Raw genomic sequence first — 20501 nt, 5'->3', positions numbered from 1 at the left:
ACAGCAATTGTTAATAATATGTTATTTGTAATATGCATAAATTTAAATAAAAAGAAACCAACCACATAGTGTCGCGCGGGTCAACTACCTAGTAACATCTATTTCTATGATTTTCCAGTGCACTGATCTTTTTTTTTCTTTCTTTCTTTTTTTTTTTTTTTTTGATGATAAAAGAAAATTCTTTCTTTCTTTCTTATTGGTAAGCATCTGGATCAACTTAAAAACCCATAAACCGCATTTTCAGAGATACTGGAGTCCAGTAACTGAATAAATTGATTTTTGATTATACAATAATGAACAGTCATATAGGCAATTAACTAAAATGATTTTTCTGAGCATGATTGTCGTATAACCCACGTTCAGGTACCTTCCCAAGCTGACACCTCCACCAGCTCTAGCACCAGCTCCCCCACCACGATGACAACGTATTGGCTCCATCCTTTTAACCAAAGGCTATCCCAATCATAAGTGAGACCCAAGGCAAAAATTATAACTTGCATTTTTCTTCTTCTTCATTTTTAGTGTTCCTTCCTACTTTACAAATAAAGGCTTGTATCAAATAATTTTAGGTCTCAACTATGGAAATTAAAGAATAACATAACCAATTTATTAGAAAAATAGAGGCGTAATTTCAATTAATTAAGTTCAAACAAATACAGTATGTATTTGCTAAAGATAAACAAATACATACATGAAAATAGTTAGTCCTAGAAAATCCAAAGGAAAGAGGCATAGTTGAGGTATTACTTTTTAATTTTTAATTTTTTTTGCTGCAAGGCATAAATTGGTTCAAATGACCAGGTAACATGTTGGGTAATTTTTTCTTTTAGTTGGGCAATCAAAAGTTGTATTGAATTTTTATTGAACTTTTAATAATATAAAGTACAAGGACTTATTTTAAAGTGATACATTTATCCAAGAGAAGTCCAATTTCTTTCTCTCGTATTGTTGGGATCCTATAATGTGCAATAGTAATAGTATTAGGTTGTAGAGCGAGTAATTAGGTTGTAGCAGTAGTAATAGTATTGCTAAGCAGTTACGGATATATGTAAATAATAAGGATGTGAGAGAGATGCGAGAAAATGTACCTAATGGTTTTCCAGCTACTTCCCCAATCATCTATTCAATAGGCAATTAGTATTTTGATCAAGATTCTTCCATTCAATGAAGTATTGCGTTCAACAGCATCACAAGAATTACACACTTTGTTACCCAAGTTTTTGGTGATTGGATTTTATGATATTCAATGATGAAGATCAATGATGACATGAATATGAAATAAATATATTTTTCTATTTTACATATACAAAACTAATGAACTTTCTTCATTTATTTCTCTCTCTTCTCTCTCTTCTTCATCTTATCATTTGGTCTTCTTTAATTTTTTTTTTTCTCTTATGAACGGGACAAATTGTCAAATTCACCGAATCTAAACATAACAGGGAATACTGAACTAGTACCATAACATCACTATAACCCTAAACCTTTTGACCATTCTAGCTACTGTCGGTCATATCCATGGTCCCAGCCACTGCATAGGCACAGCTAGCATAGGGTGAGAAGGGTCGATTCTCAACATTTTCAAACTTCATCTGATTGGCTGATGACGTTTGAATTTTATTTGGAATGACCACTGTTTGGCTCCAGTTTTTCTTGAGCTGGTAAACAGTCTCTTTTCTTGCGTGGGCGTGCCAGCACCGTTCAGGTGCGGTCGTCGGGGGTGTCCCTTGACCTGACTTCTTTCGAGCGATTGTGGACGAGGAGAGCACCAACCTCGTCGCGGGATTCTTTGTGCCTCGTGGTGAGGACTTTTGCTAAGCTTCTTCAAAATTACATAATCGATTGGCTTAAGGGAAATTCGAGTGAGGAGAAATCTTCTCAAGGAAGATCTGAGTGAGGAGAAATGTTCTTCGCGAAATGTTCCTCGCGAAGGCTTCGCTGGCTTTCTCCTTGAGCTTGGCGAGAATGCTATCTTCTTGTTCAAAATCACACAATCGATACTCGACGTCGTAGATCGAGCAGAGAGAAAATCACTGGGAAGTGGGGAAAACTTGTTAAAGCGTGACTTTAGCTCGGCTGGTTTGCGAGGGCGTTACCCTTGCTTGGCGGGTTCCATAACCGTTGTGGTCGCGGTACTACAGTCGGCTCTCGATGAGACTAGGACCGAAGCACTTTAACAGAGGGTTTGGTGGCACTGACAGTCAGCTCCTAAGAAGACTAGGACTGGAGTGTGATCACCGGTAAGAGAAATAGAGGGGTTCTCCGGAGAGACTTGAGTAGTCATAGAGATTAGTTGATGAAAATTGGCTGTGTCTTGTTACTTCGTCGTAGCCTCTATATATAGGCTGCCAGGCCAAAGTGGTTGGCCTTAAACAAATCATGATGGAGCACTAATGGAATCAATGCTTTTGGGTTCAAACATTGCCCCCCAAGACCTCGAAGTCAAAGGTCTTCGTCTTGACTGAAGAGGTCTTGAATCAGGGCTGTTCTTATAATGTCGTTGCTCTAAAGCCACTTTTATTGGCTTGACTGAAATTTCTTAACTGATTCCAGATAGGCCTCTAAATAGGCCATAAAGCTTGAATGCCACAATCTGAATTGCCTTTGTCATGAACTGACGCTTTCTTTGCCAACTTTATTGCCCCCCATGTATCTGATGTCTGGTATGCAGTGAATTGGTGAAACTTGGGCAGGTTGTAGGAGATCAGAACTTTAGCGTGTCCCCCATGCGAAGGAGACTGCTTTTGATCGCGAATGAGGATCCTTCTCTTCCTTGGTGGTAGCTTCGCCATGTGTATAGCAGCAAGTATCTGCCTTATTCGCTGGCTCTCTGTTGATTTTCTCAAATGTAGGTGTTGGAGCCGCTTCGCTGGCTAGATCAAGTTTGATCAAGGCCTACAGTACTTGGCGAAATATGATGCAGAATAGCAAACTGTTTGTTGTCATTTAATCCTTCGCGAGTCTTATGCTGAAGAGGATGATTGAATCATGACTATAGACATCATCACATGTGACCAAGTGAAACCACCATACTTGCTGCAACTTTAGCATCTAAAACCGCATGGGTTTTAATCATGTTTAAAAAAAACATCAGGCCACTACGCTGGCCCTGCGGTTGTAGGAAAAGGTGCAATGCCATCTCTTCACCGCCACCTCAGATGCAATTCTCAAGATGGAATAATGATTAATTAATTATCAACTATAGCCACTCACTGGCCCAACTAATAAATTAATCTCCAAAAATATCTGAGCCACAAATCAAGGTGTAGTGGAGAAGTGTTCCTTGCGAACAAATTTTCTTTGCGAACATTTTCTGACTATTTCCTTTAAGGAAGATCTGAGTAAGGAGAAATCTTCTCAAGAGAGATCTGAGTGAGGAGAAATCTCTTTGAGCTTGGCGAAAATGTTCTTCTTGAACACTCACTGACTTTCTCCTTGAGCTTGATTTAATGAGGACCCAAGACCTTTAAAATGTTTCTTCAATATTTCTTTGAGGAGAAATCTCCTCGAAGCAGATCCGAGTAAGAAGAAATTTCCTTGAGTTTGAGTCTCTGTTCCATCACTTCAGCTCCTCATCTTGATGTTCAATTTCCTCTTAGTAGATGACGGTTTGCTTTCTACAAGATCACGGGGGAGGCAATTTATGCTTCACTCCAAGCTCCGATGTATCAAAATTTCCTTGAGTTTGAGTTTGAGATCATATTTAGAGTCACCAAAGAGTGGCATATCAAATATTTGTTTGCCTCTATACTCTTTCCAGGCATCATATTGAGACGCCTCTATGGATTGTTTAGTACCATCATAGACACATTTCTTTGGTAAGAAATTTGGAACTGGATAACTGTAAACAAGAGTTAACTTGTATTGATGCTACTCAAATTTACGGTCGCGAATGACAAATTGTCCACTAGAATATTTATTCTGGCAATTCATGCAACGTGGGTTGTAGACGTTTTTTCCACATATATCAAAGCCACCGCATGACTCCGAAACATTGGTGAAGAATTTGAAGTTGAATTGACCAATAAAGCCACAGATTGGCTTTCAAAGGCCACAACTTAATTGATAATTACGTTGGCCATGGCTTAATTGATGATATGCATGACAACGTCCAGAGCCATGAAAGCCACACGCATGATAATTGAGTTGACCATTTTGAGCATATTTTTGATCACTTTCATGGCCGTGGTAGCGTCCAGTAGCAAGACCGCATCTCTCTTGGCCAGATTCTCTTGGAGGCTTTTCTTCTATCTTGCTTTTCCGGAGAAACCCAGAAGCAAACTGTTTCAAGTTCTCTCTTTCCTCCAAACTTCGTCTTCCATTTCCGAACAAACCCAGAAATGGCACTCAAGAAACCATTCGTTATCGATCAGGCAGATGAAATCACTGAGAAAGCCGCATTCACCTGGCGGACTAACATGGGTGTTCGACGCAGAAGTCAAACCGGAGAGGAGAGAAGTCGACTGATGGGCTTTGGTGGAGGTGATAATCAAGCGAGTCTGGGTCCCAGACCTCGCGATCGTTTGCCAGATGATGCTATGGCCTATTATGGGCTTCCCATCCGCCGTCCCATAGCGGCTCTTCTGCAGGTGCCCGGTGATTTTAGCAGTTGGGGGCCAAGGAGGAAAGTGGGTTTCTGGCCTACCATCGCTTCTGAGGAAAATGTTTGGTATCAGGAGGTCCGAGCGAGAAAGTTGGGATGCGGTGGGTATTACCCAAACCATCGATCTATGCTTCTGTCTTTCCCATAATACCAGCCCTACATCGCTAGCCGCCGCTCTTTGCTTCTGGAACACCTCCAGCAATACATTCGATTTCACGTTCGGGCAGATGAGCATAACTCTGCTGGATGTTCTTACCATCACGGGGTTGCCCATTGACTTTGACCCCTATGTGCATGGTCAGTTTGATGGCATTCAATTTCCTTTGAGAATGGATATGGCTGGTTGGGGCCATCGCAGCAAATCCTACCCATTCTGGTGCGACTATTACTGCACCCAGCGTGACCACACAGGAGGTATCGCATTCCTGGAATTCTGGTTTTGCAAATTTATCTTTTGCACTTCTTCCAACAAACCTACTGGGCCCTGGAATTCTCTAGCCACTGCTCTCTACAATAGTATTTGCGTTGGCCTTGGGCAACCTGTATTGGGTGCGTTATATCGCTCCCTTTATAAAGCTGTAATGTGCCCATTCGATACCGACATTAGTGGCCCTTTCTGGATCCTTGCCTTTTGGCTACCGATTTATTCCCCTCGCTTTTGTCGAGATGATATTCCAAAGGATCCTCCAGTTGATTCCCTTTTGGGGAATTGGCTTTGCCGCAACGTAAGGTATCGAGCTCCACCCTACTCCGAGTGTTTTATTTACTTGTACTTGCTGAAAGAGATGCCGGACCCAAAAATAGTCCTTTCTAGGCGATTCCCTCCTCCCATTGATGATGGCTTTCTGCCTAGTGGACGGGATCATAGCGAAAGAGCCCTCCTGGCCTTTCGTCGGGCCATCTCCTGCTTGGATATTTGTCTTACCACCGACCGCGTAAGCTACGAGCTCTATGCCCCTAACCACTTTGCTCGCCAATTTGGGTTGGCCCAGTTGGTACCCTGGCCTCTGGTTGATTCTGCCAATTACTACACCTTTTGGTAGAGATTAGCCCCGCCTGAGTCTGCCCCCTTTCAGAATCAGTTTACTTTGATAGTGATTCCCCCTAGGGTCAGAATGCTGTACCCCCTCAACGATGTCGACGATGATTATGCTGATTGGTGGAAAGAAGTGTCCGTGAATTGTTGGGACCTGCCATATGACAAACTCTTCGCCCTAATCTTTCGTGGCATGAGTAGTCCTGGTCCGGAGGACAGCGAGATTCTTGAGCACTTCTCCAACCCTGCAACACAACCCCCGCGACCTATTCTACCTTCTCGCTCATCGCATCCAGGGATACAAATCCACGAGCCTGGGGCAACAGTAAGTTTTTGTCTTTCTTCACCATTCCTTTTCCTTGTCTTGATTTTCCCGCTCTTATTCCTTATTGTGTTTTGCAGCAAACTACCCGGAGCAGGACAACCTCTGTTCAGGCCGGGAAACAAAAGGCAATAGCAGAGGAGACTCCCGCGGAGAGTCTTATCATCATCATGATAAATTTAAATTTCTACTGTGCTACACGGTAACTTTCTTTTCTCTCTCTCTCCTCCCTCCTGTGGTTCTATCTTTCTCTCTTTCTCTCTCTTCTGCAACTCTCTCTCTCCTGCCTTTCTTCATCATCCGGCCACTAACAGGCGAGCTACAGGCCTCCACCAACGCGTCTCCTCCTCCCCTTGAAGTCTGCTGCGGTGGTTTGCAACTATTTAGCAGGAGAAGAAAGAAACTCCGACTGCAAGTTACTGTAGCAAAATGGTCAACGCCGATTTCCGGCCACAAACCCAGGTCCATTTGAAGCGCCTTGAGCCATTCTTCATGTTCTCCAAGTTTCATAACCCAGATCGAATCGTGGAGGAAGAAATCATAATTGGAAAATTTCACTGTGCTTCAGATTGCTTAATTGTTCGGCCACTTAGAGGATTTTTCTTACTTTTCCACAGTTGAGAAAGTTGTTGGAAATATTGAGACTGTGTTGTACATGAAATTTGGTAGCCATCGGAGGTGGTGGCCGGTGGAGCGTGAAGTCCACGCGCTGTCACTGTAGGTGGCGGGTGGAGGCGCGTAGGGGCTATTTTCTGACTTCGATTTTTAGCTTATTAAATCCTATAATTTTTATAGAGTATGTATATGAAGTTTGGTGAAGATTGGAGGAGTTTTGAATCGATTATGAATTTCCGAATATTTAGAATTTCAGTTATCAATTTACGAGAATCCGACCGTCGGATTTCTCTCGATTTTTCCTTAAAGAAATTCAAGCTAAACTTTATTGTAAAACTTTAATCATCCTTCCGATTCCTCGAATTTCTACCACATATCAACTTCAAAAGACAACTCTTTGTCCGTCTTCATATACATTACAATCCAAAATTTAAGAAGACCAATTTATAGGTCTGTGTACTTGGAATCAATTCCTTTCACCTCAAAGAAAATTATGCCTATACACTTTGGTCAGGTCAACAACCCAAATATGATAAATTTTGAAAATTTCATTCTACTTACAACTCCCATTTACTGTCATCACTTTCACTTCTCATTACTATCATCAGTGATCAACCGAAAACACGGCATCTTGCCATAAAAAATTAAAATATTTAATTAATTTTCTCCGTTGTCTACTGGAGGGAGATACGTACATGACTCCGACATACAGTGTCCAATTGGAGAAATTTCAATCTAGATTTCCCTACGATTGGTTTTCAACATTGAAATTCTCAAAGAATCTTCAACAACTTCCAGTAATATTTCAAATGTTACTTAGTAATCGATCACATTACAAAACACTTTTTTCGAAACTTGGTTCAAAGTCAGAACCATCATTATCACCAATTCCATTTCCATCAACAATCCTAATTTCCAAAATAGTTATAGTATCTAGAGATAGCCCAAAAACAGTGGTCGCTCATCTCTGACAATTAATCGCACAATAAAAATCCGATAGCGCACCATAAACCATGTCCCAATAAAGTTGTTGGCATTGAGGAAGAAATAATCACAATATTTCCTCGAATCACATTTCTTAGCACAACTCAAACATGTAGAGTACTCTTACTCTAGCATCACCAGAAAAAAAAAGTGCAAGACATGTAAACGATCTGATACGCAGTAAATTCCCTATGAGGTCGGCGTACAGGAGGCATAGTACCTGAAGGAAACCAACTGAACATGTACCTTACACACTTGATAAATACATCAGCACCGAAGAGTATATGATGGGGAAGCGCTGCAATCGGGCCATCACTCGAGAGGTACTGAGTAATATCAAGCATATAAGGTAACATGATATAAACAAGTCTACAGAATCTGACAACCTAAGGCTTTGATACCAACTGACAGGACCCGCCCCTGAATTTCACCCTGAAATCCAAGGTGGTCCTGCGGGGCCCATTTTCGAGAAAATTCAACAAAACTTTCCCTAAAAATGGACAACCCTAACTTGAAAAGAATTAAGACCACACTTCTAAGCAACCATCCTTATACTCCTGGAGCCATCCTGCTCCCTAAATACCAACAACTTCATTCTCACATTAAATAAATCTCGTATGTTATCAGAACAATTCTAAAATAAATATAATGAGGATAAAGAACAGACATATTCTACAATGCGGAACCAGTGACAACTATGCCTCAACTCCATGTACGTCCGACCTCAACTAATCTCGCCTGCAAACTGGGCATTTGAAACCAAAGGGCCCAGGGGAAAGTAATTGAAATACACGTTAGACTGAGTGGATAAAAATAAATAAAAGATATAATTTAATTGAACAAAATTTTAATACTTTCCCACATTTAATTAGAATAAAACTCGATGCATGCAGATAATATAATTGAAATTTAAATAATCAAGCAAACTAGCCCCGCTAGCCAAAATAACAAAACAGAGATGGGGGAGGGAAGACGATGGCCATATAAGTGAGCCTCCCAGGCTCGGGTGACAGCCTCTCAGGCTAAAGTACTCCCATACTCCACTAAGTGTAGCGATTAGGATACTGGGCTTCAGCATTAGTGTCACTAAGACAGTAACCAGCGCCACATAGGCGGACAGGCTTCTGTGATCCCATCACGTCGCCACATAGGCGGACTCAATGCTAGCATGACAAATAATCACCCAACGTATAACATCAGAAAAATATTCGAAAACCAGTAAATCCATAAAGCTTCCCCAAATTCTCACAGTAAATCAAATATATCATCAACGTGTCCCACACGCCAAAAACATCTTCTCAAATTCATCCAAAATACGTGAGAATTATGATATAACTAATATTCCGTCGAAAATCTCATTTTCGAATATCCTCCAAAATCTCAAATCAGGTGAATATAAATATTACATAAAATTCCAGAAATATCTTCAAAAAGTAATTCTTCCAAAATCAACTACTCATAAAATTAAATAATATATATATATATATATATCGGAGATAAATCATTGGAAGTCCAATGTCCAGGAAATAGTAACACAAATCCATTTCTCAAATCATAATTGAGATAAAGCATAATAAATCTCCGAAAATTAAATCATATTCTCGAAAGCAAATCATGAATCCAAATCCGAGCATAACAATTTCATATTCAAAAGTCATATGGAAAAATTAATGCCAAAATTATAACCCAAAGAATAATATGCTCGGTAATAAAATGATAATAAATAAAATATTATTTCGTGAAAAATATTTGCATGCATAATTATTTCAAAATAAAAGTCCACACGCCGTACTATTTAGGCGATCACGCATACGAGTTTCTTCGTCGAGCAGTAGTTCGGTACGTCGCCCTGTACAAATATAACTTTTATAAATAACTAAGTACGAAACGGGAATTAAATTTGTGATAATCATAATCCGAATTTCTAAATTTCTCCACTAATCCCCAAATCCTTCAATCCTTATTAGATTCCATCCAAATTTCACCAAAAAAATTGATTTGTCGATCTAAAATTTCCAGGAAAAATCAAGAGAAATCCGACGGTCGGATTCTCGTAAATTGATAACCGAAATTCTAAATATTCGGAAATTCATAATCGATTCAAAACTCCTCCAATCTTCACCAAACTTCATATACATACTCTACAATAATTATAGGATTTAATAGGCTAAAAATCGAAGTCACAAAATAGCCCCTACGCACCTCCACTGCCACCTACAGTGGCAGCGCGTGGGCTTCACGTGCCACCGGCCACCACCTCCGATGGCTACCAAATTTTATGTACAACACCGTCTCAACATTTCCAACAACTTTCTCAACTGTGGCAAAGTCAGAAAATACCTCTAAGTGGCTGAACAATTAAGCAATCTGAAGTACAGTGAAATTTTCCAATTATGATTTCTTCCTCCACACTTCGATCTGGGTTATGAAACTTGGATAGCATGAAGAGTGGCTCAAGGTGCTTCTAATGGACCTGGGTTTGTGGCCAGAAGTGGGCGGAAATCAGCGTTGACCGTTGCTACAGTAACTTGTAGTCGGAGTTTCTTTCTTCTCCGGCCAAATAGCTACAAACCACCGCCTCAGACTTCAAGAGGAGGAGGAGACGCGTTGGTGGAGGCCTGCAGCTCGCCTGTTGGTGGCCGGATGATAAAGAAACGCAGGAGAGAGAGAGAGTTGCAGAAGAGAGAGAAACAGAGAAAGATAGAACCACGGGAGGGAGGAGAGAGAGAGAAAAAAGAAAGTTACCGTACATCACAGTAAAAATTTAAAGGGGTTTTGTCCATTTACCCCATTTTTTGGGAATTTTTTCCCACTTACCCCATTAAGTTTTTTCAATTCCCTCTTACCAAAAACACTCTAAGGAGGTATTCCCTAATACCCCATTAAGATTTTTTTTTTGTTTTTAATTTTTTTTTAATACCATTTTACCCTCACCCCTTTGTTACTTAGAGAGAGAAAGAGAGAGAAAATGGAAGAGAGAGAAACCATAGGAGACTTTGCCGGAATCCGGTCACCGGTTGCCGAAATCCGGCCAACTTTCGCCGGAATCCGGTCACCGACCGCTACCCACCAGAATTTTCTGAAAACATCTATTGCCCCTAATAGACGTCTATTGCCCCCCAATAGAGGGGTAATAGACGTCTATTGCCCCCCAATAGAATTTTCTGAAAACATCTATTGCCCCTAATAGACGTCTATTGCCCCCCAATAGAGGGGTAATAAACCTCTATTGCCCCCCAATAGACGTCTATTGCCCACTAATAGAACTTTCATTTGCCGGAATGAGAACTAATCTTCCTAAAATTAGACAAATAAAACTTTAATTAAAGAAAAAAAATCGAGGAGATTATATCAATTCATAACATCTATTGCTCCCCAATAGACGTCTATTACTCCCCAATAGACGTCTATTGCCCACTAATAGACATCTACAGCAACCCTATCCAATTCCAGCAATGCTTAATTTTCTCTTACTCTCGCTTTGAGTCTCTGTCTCAACTCTCAACCCCAACTCCAGCACCGCTTTCAGAGTTTCAGTGTCCAAATCCAAATCCGACTCTGAAATCGAAACCAAGTCTCAATAAGGACAGTTTACCACCGCAAAGGTACTCCCAGTCTCCCATTAATTTCTTCTTCTTCTTCAAAATCGATTCACAAATATGGTTAATTTCGAATCTTCGTCTCTGTTCAGGCAAGAGTACGACGCCTACTTCTACAACGCCTTCAAGGTCTACACGCAGCTCTGGAAATTCCAGAAATAAAACCGTCCAAAGCTTGTCGAGTCCGGTCTCCGGCGATCGAAGATCGGTGAGATCGCGTCGCGCAGCTTTACTTGGGGCAGTACATGAGGACCAGCGAGGCTAGCTATCTGTCCGTACATTTTCTACAAGACGATTCCGAGCCGATCGATGCTGTGGTAAGACTGGAGATCGACAAAGGGAGCAGGCCGGTGAGCTTCTTTTCGATGACTTTGAGGATCTGGAGGAAAGGCAAGTTGGAGATGCTCCGGGGAATCTCGCCGGAGAGGACTGATCTGTGGTGGGGCTAAGCGAGGCACTATTCGAGCGTGGCTGGATATGTCCGGCACCGGAATCGGGTTTTGGATGGGGAGGGGAGAGAGAGATCGGATCGGATCGGATCGGAGGAGGAGAGAGATAGAGTGGCCGTGGATGTAATTAATTAATTGATTTAAGGGCAAAATGATCATTTGGTGTTAAATTGGGTAGGTGGGAACAAAAATATGTTGGTGGGGTAAATGAGATAATTTTTGCTCATTTTGGGGCTATGGGTCAAGGACCCAAATTTAAATTTATGCCATTTACTCCAAACGGTATTTTTACTATTTTGCTTATAACTTTTGCATGCTCATTTGGTACTTGTGATAAGCCTTTTGATTTACGGTTACTGCCTCTCAATTTTCACATTACTCATGTCATTCGGATAATTACCCAGAACAAACATAAATATGAATATAAAGTATAATGATTATGATCTGGTTTCCGTGTGTTTTTTATTTTATTTTTTGGCCAAAACAAAAGATATGGATCTTTTTTTTTTTTAAATGTTGTAATCCAACCTAGCGCTCTGCTAGGGTTTATCGTTCGCCTCCCTCCTTCGACAAAATACTCAAAATTCCCAAATTTCAATGGTCATGGCTTTTGCTAGCCTTATGGCTAACTTTCTTTTTCTTCTTGCTGCTTTCGATAGGGCGATTGGTGTACCGCCTTGGACAGGGAGTTTTGCAAGGATGACTATCTGTGGAGGTGGCAGGGCTTTTTGCTGCTTCGGGGTTGATGGTAGATTTGGGGGACAGAGCGCACCGACGTCGCCAGTCTGCACGGGGGTTGTCCGGGATATCTTGGATTGCGGGGCTAGCGCCTTCGCCAGTGGAGTCGGAGTATGCGGCGGCGGCGGCGGCTTGCGGATCGGTGGCGGTGATGACCTGAAACGGGGCGGGGTGCCCTTAGCAATATCTGTTTGGGCCATTTGGGCCCCGTTCTGGGCTGTGGAGTGCACTTGGGTGGCCTGGATTCTGACGTTTGGGCTTTGGGCCTCTTTAGTTAGGGGAGTGGAAGATGTTCTGTCATCCTCTAACCCAAATTTTGCTTAATTTTAGTTGGGTCGCAAAGTCTAAGGGCCAGGTTGTTATATTTATTTAAAGTGCTTCTGAGTTTTCTAGGCTTTGTTAGAATAAAGGTGTGTATTTGTCCTTAAAAGGTGGGTGTACCCGGAGTGCGAGGTTCTGTTTCCTTTCTAAAATAAGTACTTTGTATGTCCTCAAAGACGACTTTTTCTGTTGGCCCCTCAGGAGTGTGTCGTTGCTGGTACTGCTTGCTGAACTTTATAATATTGGATACAACTTATTTGGATAATCTATTTCGATTCAAAAAAAGATATGGAGCTTTTCACGCTAGCGGGTCAACATAATGATAAACATATGTACGTACTGCACGCATGCTGTTCGTTTATAATTTGACTAGGGTTCGTAAGTCATGACATGCCATGTGAACTCACATGCAAGACTAACAGTGTATGAAACAGAACCCACTTGTATTGTTCAAGAATTAACTGAACCATTATCATCAAAAGAAGAAAAAGAAAAAAAAAAAAATAGAATTAATTGAACCATGGAGGCACTCAGGCACTTACTGGTGCTTCTTTGTTTAATTTACTGGTCAATTACATAGATACAGTTACTCATTAATGAGTTTGTCGAATTTTTCGCACTCTAATTAATTTATAGAAACTTACCGCGTATTAGTGCCTCTAATGTACGGAAAATTATATACTATATACTATATCAATACTATTATTAAGAGAAGAGAGCTAACTGATTTTTTTACCAATTTGCCCCTTATATATTAAAATACTTTGAATCAGAAATAAGCAATAGGGATAGTAATCTATACTATTATTAAGAGAAGAGAGTTTGCTCTCCATAACTGATTTTTTTACCAATTTGCCCCTTATATATTAAAATACTTTGAATCAGAAATAAGCAATAGGGATAGTAATGTCAATTAATAAAATAAAAAATAAAAACAGAAATTTAATTATATATAGTGGAGACGTGGTGGGAGTTTCCACAATTTTTAACTACCTACACTACACAATGAAAAAGAAAAAAATCCCTACACACGCTGTGTGTAGGTCACTGCTAGTAATATTTAAGAGAATAGAGGTTATCAACTAAAACATAAAAAATGTACAATAATAGTCCTAAAATATTAAAAAATATTTACTACCCATAAAATAGATAGAGATAATATAGTCAAAAAAATAAATAGAAAATAGAAAAAAATAACGGTGAAATTGTGAAAAATAAAAACGTGGAAAGAAATAAAAAATCTACCCATCCCATAAAAAACTGTCCACTCCCTATTTAAAAAGAAGAGGATATTAATTCTCCCACACCTAGTAATTAGAAATAAAACAACTTTTAACCTAATTCGGTCCATGCATGATGCATGCATGGCTGTCTACTGATATAGAACGAACAGTTCATGTGTATGAAACTTCCGAGGATGTCAGATATAGCCAGGCAAAGGCTCTAATAATGAAGCTTATGCAAGGTAGCAAATATGGAAACGACTACAGTTTTCGATCAGAAGACAGCAAAGTCGTGTACGTGAAAGTTTCCTTTCAGCGTGATCGAGCAAGAGCTGGTTATTATATATACCGGGTTCTGGTTCTGATACGCCAAAATCAGCTCTTGATCGACCTTTATATAATCAGCTCCTGTTTTAGAAGCCACACACACACACACACAAAAATATGGCTTTCAAAGCTGCGCTCCTGTTACTTGTCACTAGTCTTTTGGTGACTTCAACGGTTAGTAATCTATATACAGTATATCTATATTGATACACCAGCATTGATTTCCCAATTATTATACAGTATTATTATTCTGTTTATATTTTCCAACTTTTATGGTTTTGCAGGTTTCTTTTGATTTTTTTTCTCATCACCCAGGGGAATGGTATATTGACGAAGGATTGGATAAAATTCTTCGTCGCATTAGTGGTGGTGCAATGGTATTGCAAACAAATATAGTATATAATTATGTACTTCGATCACATGTACTTAATAATAAGATTATTTTTGTCCTTTTTTCTTTTACGGGGGATCACACTGGTTAAGTCTAATTCTAATTTAATTTTTCAGTTTTTCGTCACTACGTGACCAATCCTAAGGGACGAAAGATAATAGTATAATATTGTTTGAGTATTTGTCCACCAAAATGTGTTACATATGTGATATGTATATAATTAATTTACAGTCGGTGATAAGTTGCAACATATTTTTTTAATCATATTAACAACTAGTCTTTTCTTTTCTTTCTTTTATGAGTCGTACTCATGACCTCCCACTTATAAATGGTAAAATGGGAGACTTATGCTACTAGACTAAATGGTACTGGGCCAAAGAAGGTCTAACATATTGCTTTATTTAGAATAACTAATATTGTGGAAGTCGTATGTTACTTCTCGTACCTGATATATATGAAAATTTATAAAGGTCGAGATTTATATAGCACCACTCTGTGAGATCATGTTATCAAAAATATGATATTATAAGTTGAGTTGTCCATGTCATTGTTAACCAAGTAAGCATTTTACTAAAAAAAAAAAAAACAAACAAATAACCCTATTTTCATTTATTCTTATTTTTTATGTAAAATTTCAACTAATAAATTGTATTTTGTTTTATAGTTCTAAATTTATCTATGACTTATAATTTCACTCTGGGATGATAACTCAACTTTAACTATTATAATACCTTTTCTATAAAAGAAAAAAAGAATTAATACTTTTATCACTTAACTGTAAAAAATATTTCTTGAAAAAAAAATGTAAATAATATTATTTTAATCCCTCAGCTTTCACACTATGTATCACTTTTATTAATTAAGGAACTAGAAATTGCCTACACCCGATGGGTGTGTGGGTAGTTATGCTTATATGAGTGGGTAGTTTTAGGAAATTCTTTTAGTTAATTTTTTTCATGGGTCCTTGACCCAAAGCACCAAATGAGCAAAAATTATCTCACTTACCCTACCAACAGATTTTTATTCCCACTAGCCCAATTTAAACTGAAATGACAATTTTACCCTCAATCTAATTAAAAAACTACAACACTGCCACTCCTCATCTCTCTCTCTAGCACGACCCGTCGCCGGTACTTCTCTCTCTCTCTCTCTCTCTCTCTCTCCAGCATGATGCTAGTGGATTCCCACGGCGACGGCGTTTCCGGTACTACATTTCAGGGAAGGCAGAGCTATGGAAGAACTTGGTAGCCGAGCTTTTGGAGCCTTCTTCGATTCCGGTGACCGAGCCGATCGATCTAAAAGACGACACTGCAACGAATCGAAGACGGAAGGTCCAGCCTTCTTCCCTGCACTCATCCCTCCGTCGGCCTTCTTCTTCGTTGTTTTCCAGCACCGACGTCGTCGTCATCTTCGGCATCGCCGGCGTCATGTTCTGCGTTTTTACTTTCTCTCTCTCTCTCTCACTCTTTTTTAGTTGCTAATTCCTTTCGTTTTGAAATCTAAGGTTGTGATTGAACGATTTTGTGGGTGCAGATCAATCAAAAGAAATTATGATGGAAAAATTCTGAAACCGGGGAAGACAAACAAAGAAGTAAGGGTTTCCGATGGTCTGCAACTGGGAAAGAAGGGGGAAGAAGAAGACTGGGGGCCCAAATCAATTTTTTTCTTTTCTTTTTAAGTAATGGGGCAGAAGGAAAGCAAAAAAAAAAAGTTTTGAATGTCTATTGGGGGGCAATAGACGTCTATTAGAGGACAATAGACGTTTTGAATTGATATAATCTCTTCATTTTTTTTCTTTAATCAAAGTTTTATTTGTCTAATTTTAAGAAGATTAGTTCCCATTCCGGCGACCGAAAGTTCTATTGGGGGGCAATAGACGTCTATTGGGGGCAATAGAGGTTTTCAGAAAAATCCGGTGGGCGGCTGCCGGTGACGGGAATTCGGCGAAAATTGGCTGGAATCCGGTGAAAGTTGGCCGGAATCCGACGACTGGCTCCGGCGAAGTCTCCTATGGTTTCTCTCTCTTTCTCTAAGTAACAAAGGGGTGAGGGTAAAATGGTATTAAAAAAAAAAAAACTTAATGGGGTATTAGGGAATCTTAGAGTGTTTTGGGTAAGAGAGAATTAAAAAAACTTAATGGGGTAAGTGGGAAAAAAATCCCTAGAAATGGGGTAAATGGACAAAATCTCTTTTTTCATTTTCTTTATTATGTTTTGACAATTTTATCTCTGATGAATAAAATGTTATCCATGATATTTTAATCTCTGAGGATTAAAAAGGTAAAAAAAAATTTGGCTAACAAAGCCTCTTCTCTTAATAATAGTATAGATAAGGTAGTCTCTTTTTATTAAATGATGTAACCTGCATTTAACATCTTTATTAATTGATGAGAAACTTTTCTCATGAATCACTAAATTAATGCATAGTTAATCAAATTTTTTTTTTTTTTTTTTTTCCAGTCTATGGCAGGACATGGTGATGATGGTAATGCTAATAAACATCCGGTAAATTCACTACCTTATATGTATTTGTACTTTCGTAGCATGCTGATGAAAGTTAATCATTAGTTCTTTCTTACGTGTTTCACGTTTGCAACAAAATGTGCTAAAGGAAAATAAATAGATCTGGATCTAATATTCGGGAGCCCTAATTATGTTTCTTGAAACCGGGTCGGAGTTTGATCCCGTTTTGTATCGATAGTCAATTCTGTTGATTATAAATCTTGAAGTACGTTTTACTTTTCTAGCCGCCGCCTCCACCCCAGAAAACGCCATCACCGGCTCCAGTGAAGTCACCGCCACCAGCTCCGGCACCTCGAGCAAATGCACAGGCACCGGCCCCCCGAGGGAATGCACAGGCACCGGCCCCCCGAGGGAATGCACCGGCTCCAACACCACTAGCAAATGCACCGACTCCGGCACCCCGACCAAATGCACCAGCTCCCCCACCCCCACCCCCTGTACCTGCTCCACCCCCGGTAAAGTCTCATTCATAAACAACTGTATCTAATGCATTATGTGCCAAAAGTTGGTGAAAATTCTTGAAATGATAATCTGTACATAATTAGTTTACTGCTAGAATTTTTGGATAATATACATTTCAATTATTAATACAGTTGCCTTCAAAATAGAATAATTCTTCAGACGAAAACAACTCTTTGTTTGGCTTGATCCTTCTACCTGCTGCTCTGGCAGCCGCCGGCGCCGGGGCTGGTGCTGGCTTTAGTGGCGCCGCTGCCATAGCTAGCTTCGAAGCTGCAGCTGCCTCTGCAGCTGCAACAGCAGCTGCAAACATCCTCCAAGAACTTTTAAAACGTAACAAAAATGAAACACCGCCGGGTAAGAATCAGTGCACATGCTCGTCAGGTGGGAAGGAACCTCCTCCGGCTAGGACCTCCCCTACTCCACCATCTCCAATCAAACCTTCGACTCCACCAGCTCAAGGAAGGTCACCACCTTCGCCACCTCTGAAAAGGGCACCACCACCTCCCCCACCTTTAAAAAAGGCACCACCACCACCACCATCGGAGGAAGAAGATGGAGAGACACCAGCTCCTTCACCTCAAGATGACAACTTATTGGCTCCATCACCTTTTGTGGACGCACCCTCTCATTCACCTCTAGCAAACACACCTGCTCCTTCACCTCTGGCGAGTGCACCCGCTCCTGTTGGCGGCGCTGGCGCTGGCGGATACAAATCCAAAGCTGGAGCTGGAAAGACCATCCTTGGCGGCGGTATTGGAAAAACCATCTCAGACATGGGTAGCCATGAGACCGGTGAAAATTTAAACACTAAGGTAATAACGCCCCACACGCGTCAGTGCAGGTGCCCTAAATCTCCGGCTATGACCTCCCCCATTCCACCATCTCCAATCAAACCCTCGACTCCACCAGCTCAAGGAAGGTCACCACCTTTGTCACCTCTGAAAAAGGCACCACCATCTCCCCCACCTTCAAAAAAGGCACCACCACCTCCACCAGCTCCAGCACCTCAAGATGACGATGATGTGGCACTAGCTCCCGCACCTCAAAATGACAAGGCTTCTGTTGCAGATTGCATAACGTTATGTGATCAGAGGTGTGCGCTTCACCGAAATAAGAAAGTGTGCACGGATGTATGTATGATTTGTTGTGACCGCTGCAACTGTGTTCCACCCGGACCTTCTGGCAGCAACAAGGAAACATGCGGCCCCTGCTACACTCAAATACTCATCCAAGAATACAAGTACAATTGTCCTTGAAATAAAATAGCTAGCCGCATTTTTTAAACGCTATATGTTTCATCAAGCTAAACAATTCTACTACTATATTGAGCTTATAAAAAATTAATAATATTAAAAGAAATTTTATTCATATGTCTAGGTACAACTTCTCCTAGTATTAATTAATCTAACTTGTTTACCTTAACACTTATAAAGACATTATTCAAGCTCAAGTATCATGATTAGAGCATCTCCAACAATTTTTCTAACATAAATTCTATTATAGAGACTCAAAACATAAAATCCCCATAATTTTTCTATCGTGTTTTTAATTTCTTCCAAATTGGTTGCCTTTGAATTTGTTACAAGAGTTTTTGTTGTTATGATGATGTAGTTTAGGATCTTGAGAAGTGATTAAAAGACACAATAAATGCATGAGAAGAAGAAAACGAGAAAAGGAGTACATGAAGCTAGCTGCAGGTTATATTCTAAATCTATTCTCTACTTTTAGGACAACACATTTGCGTATTTATGTTCCAAAAAAGAATTTCATACATGACTGATTACATGATTTGAAAAATACGAGTCATGCTTTTATAATATCAGGAGAGGCTAAACCAAGTGCTGATGAAGGAAAAGAAGGAATCTAGATTAGGCATGGAGATAATGAATTTGCTTCAGGTACTAATTAGCCGAGTTTCGTACTGGGCTACACAATTTCATATTCATCCACCTAGTTTTTCCTAATATACATGAAAATAGAAAGAAGGGAGCTAGCAGCGGGGAACATGGACCGGAAAGAAGACTAATAATGATTTTTGTAAAAAGATTGTACGCAGCTTGGTCAATTTATTTAGCCTTCTATAATCACTTCCTGTCTGATGTGTGACTATTTCATTTTTAGGAGTGAATGCTTATGAAGCCAAAAATCAAGACTTGACGGCAGAGAATGCTGATCTGAAGGCATTATTACGATCAATGCAGGTAATTCCAATGAGGGATGGGTGGTTGTGGTGGCGGTTCATGACAACCATACCTGTATCAAGTGTTATGGCTTTTTTCTCCTCCTCCTTTTTGTCTCAGTATGCAAGTCTTTTCTTGCCAAGTGCTTCGAGTTCTACAAGCCACATTTTCATCAGGATTTTTTTAGCTTAGTAGCTATCCTTAGAGATGGCAGCTAGACCTCTAATGGTAGCTTCTGAACCGTACACCAGGTGTGCACCTTGTTGAAGTGCGAACAGTTGTCCTATAAGCCTATAGTGCCTTAGGAAGGGGTCAGAAAAGGAATCTCATCCAACCCGTTTCAAAGAGCGGCGTTGATGTCGACACAGATAGGGCATGAAGGTACAAGCACTTCGAAGGTTGAATCAAGTTTTACCCTGCCTATCCTGGGCACCCTACGACCGCACGGATGCTGTAACTCAATCTTCTCATCTTTGGAGACCATGTTTTGTGTTAATAAAGCGCTTCCTTATCTTAAGCACGCAGGTTGATAAAGGGTGTTGTCTGCTTTGGTGACCTCTCTTCACAGGTTTGATTAAATTTCTTTGCCCCTGTGCATCTGTACTTTTATTTTCTTTTGTGCATTTGAATGGTTCACATGGAACGAACGAAAATACCGTCTCCACTTTAATAGTTATAGTTATTTTTTGGATTAATTTCAGTTTACCTACTCCAACTTTAGGCCAATCT

At 40.1% G+C, this 20501-nt stretch overlaps 1 protein-coding gene across 2 annotated transcripts; it reads left to right on the top strand.

Annotated features, from left to right (window-relative positions):
• The first annotated feature begins 14268 nt into the window (after positions 1 to 14268).
• Positions 14269 to 18960, top strand: LOC133726502 (vegetative cell wall protein gp1-like). Of its 2 annotated transcripts, XM_062154055.1 has the most exons (5): positions 14269 to 14391; positions 14502 to 14594; positions 17068 to 17112; positions 17355 to 17585; positions 17739 to 18960. In XM_062154055.1, exons 1-5 carry the CDS (start codon positions 14335 to 14337, stop codon positions 18846 to 18848), a joined length of 1536 nt encoding a protein of 511 aa, XP_062010039.1. In that variant the 5' UTR covers positions 14269 to 14334; the 3' UTR covers positions 18849 to 18960. The 2 variants fall into 2 exon arrangements, with proteins under 2 accessions (XP_062010039.1, XP_062010040.1); XM_062154056.1 differs by lacking the exons at positions 14269 to 14391; positions 14502 to 14594 and adding an exon at positions 15384 to 16621.
• The last annotated feature ends 1541 nt before the right edge of the window (positions 18961 to 20501 follow it).

The sequence above is a fragment of the Rosa rugosa genome, chromosome 1, assembly GCF_958449725.1.
Source record: "Rosa rugosa chromosome 1, drRosRugo1.1, whole genome shotgun sequence".
Classification (NCBI taxonomy): domain Eukaryota; kingdom Viridiplantae; phylum Streptophyta; class Magnoliopsida; order Rosales; family Rosaceae; genus Rosa; species Rosa rugosa.
The sequence above is the reverse complement of the archived record's forward strand: the minus strand, read 5'-3'. Positions and strand labels throughout refer to the sequence as shown.

Excerpts from the sequence above, each read along its gene's own strand:
- LOC133726502 (XM_062154055.1), top strand. The coding sequence starts at position 14,335 with ATGGCTTTCAAAGCTGCGCTCCTGTTACTTGTCACTAGTCTTTTGGTG. Across the intron at positions 14,595-17,067 it reads GCATTAGTGGTGGTGCAATG|TCTATGGCAGGACATGGTGA; the intron begins GTATTGCAAACA and ends TTTTTTTTCCAG. Across the intron at positions 17,586-17,738 it reads CTGTACCTGCTCCACCCCCG|AATAATTCTTCAGACGAAAA; the intron begins GTAAAGTCTCAT and ends CCTTCAAAATAG.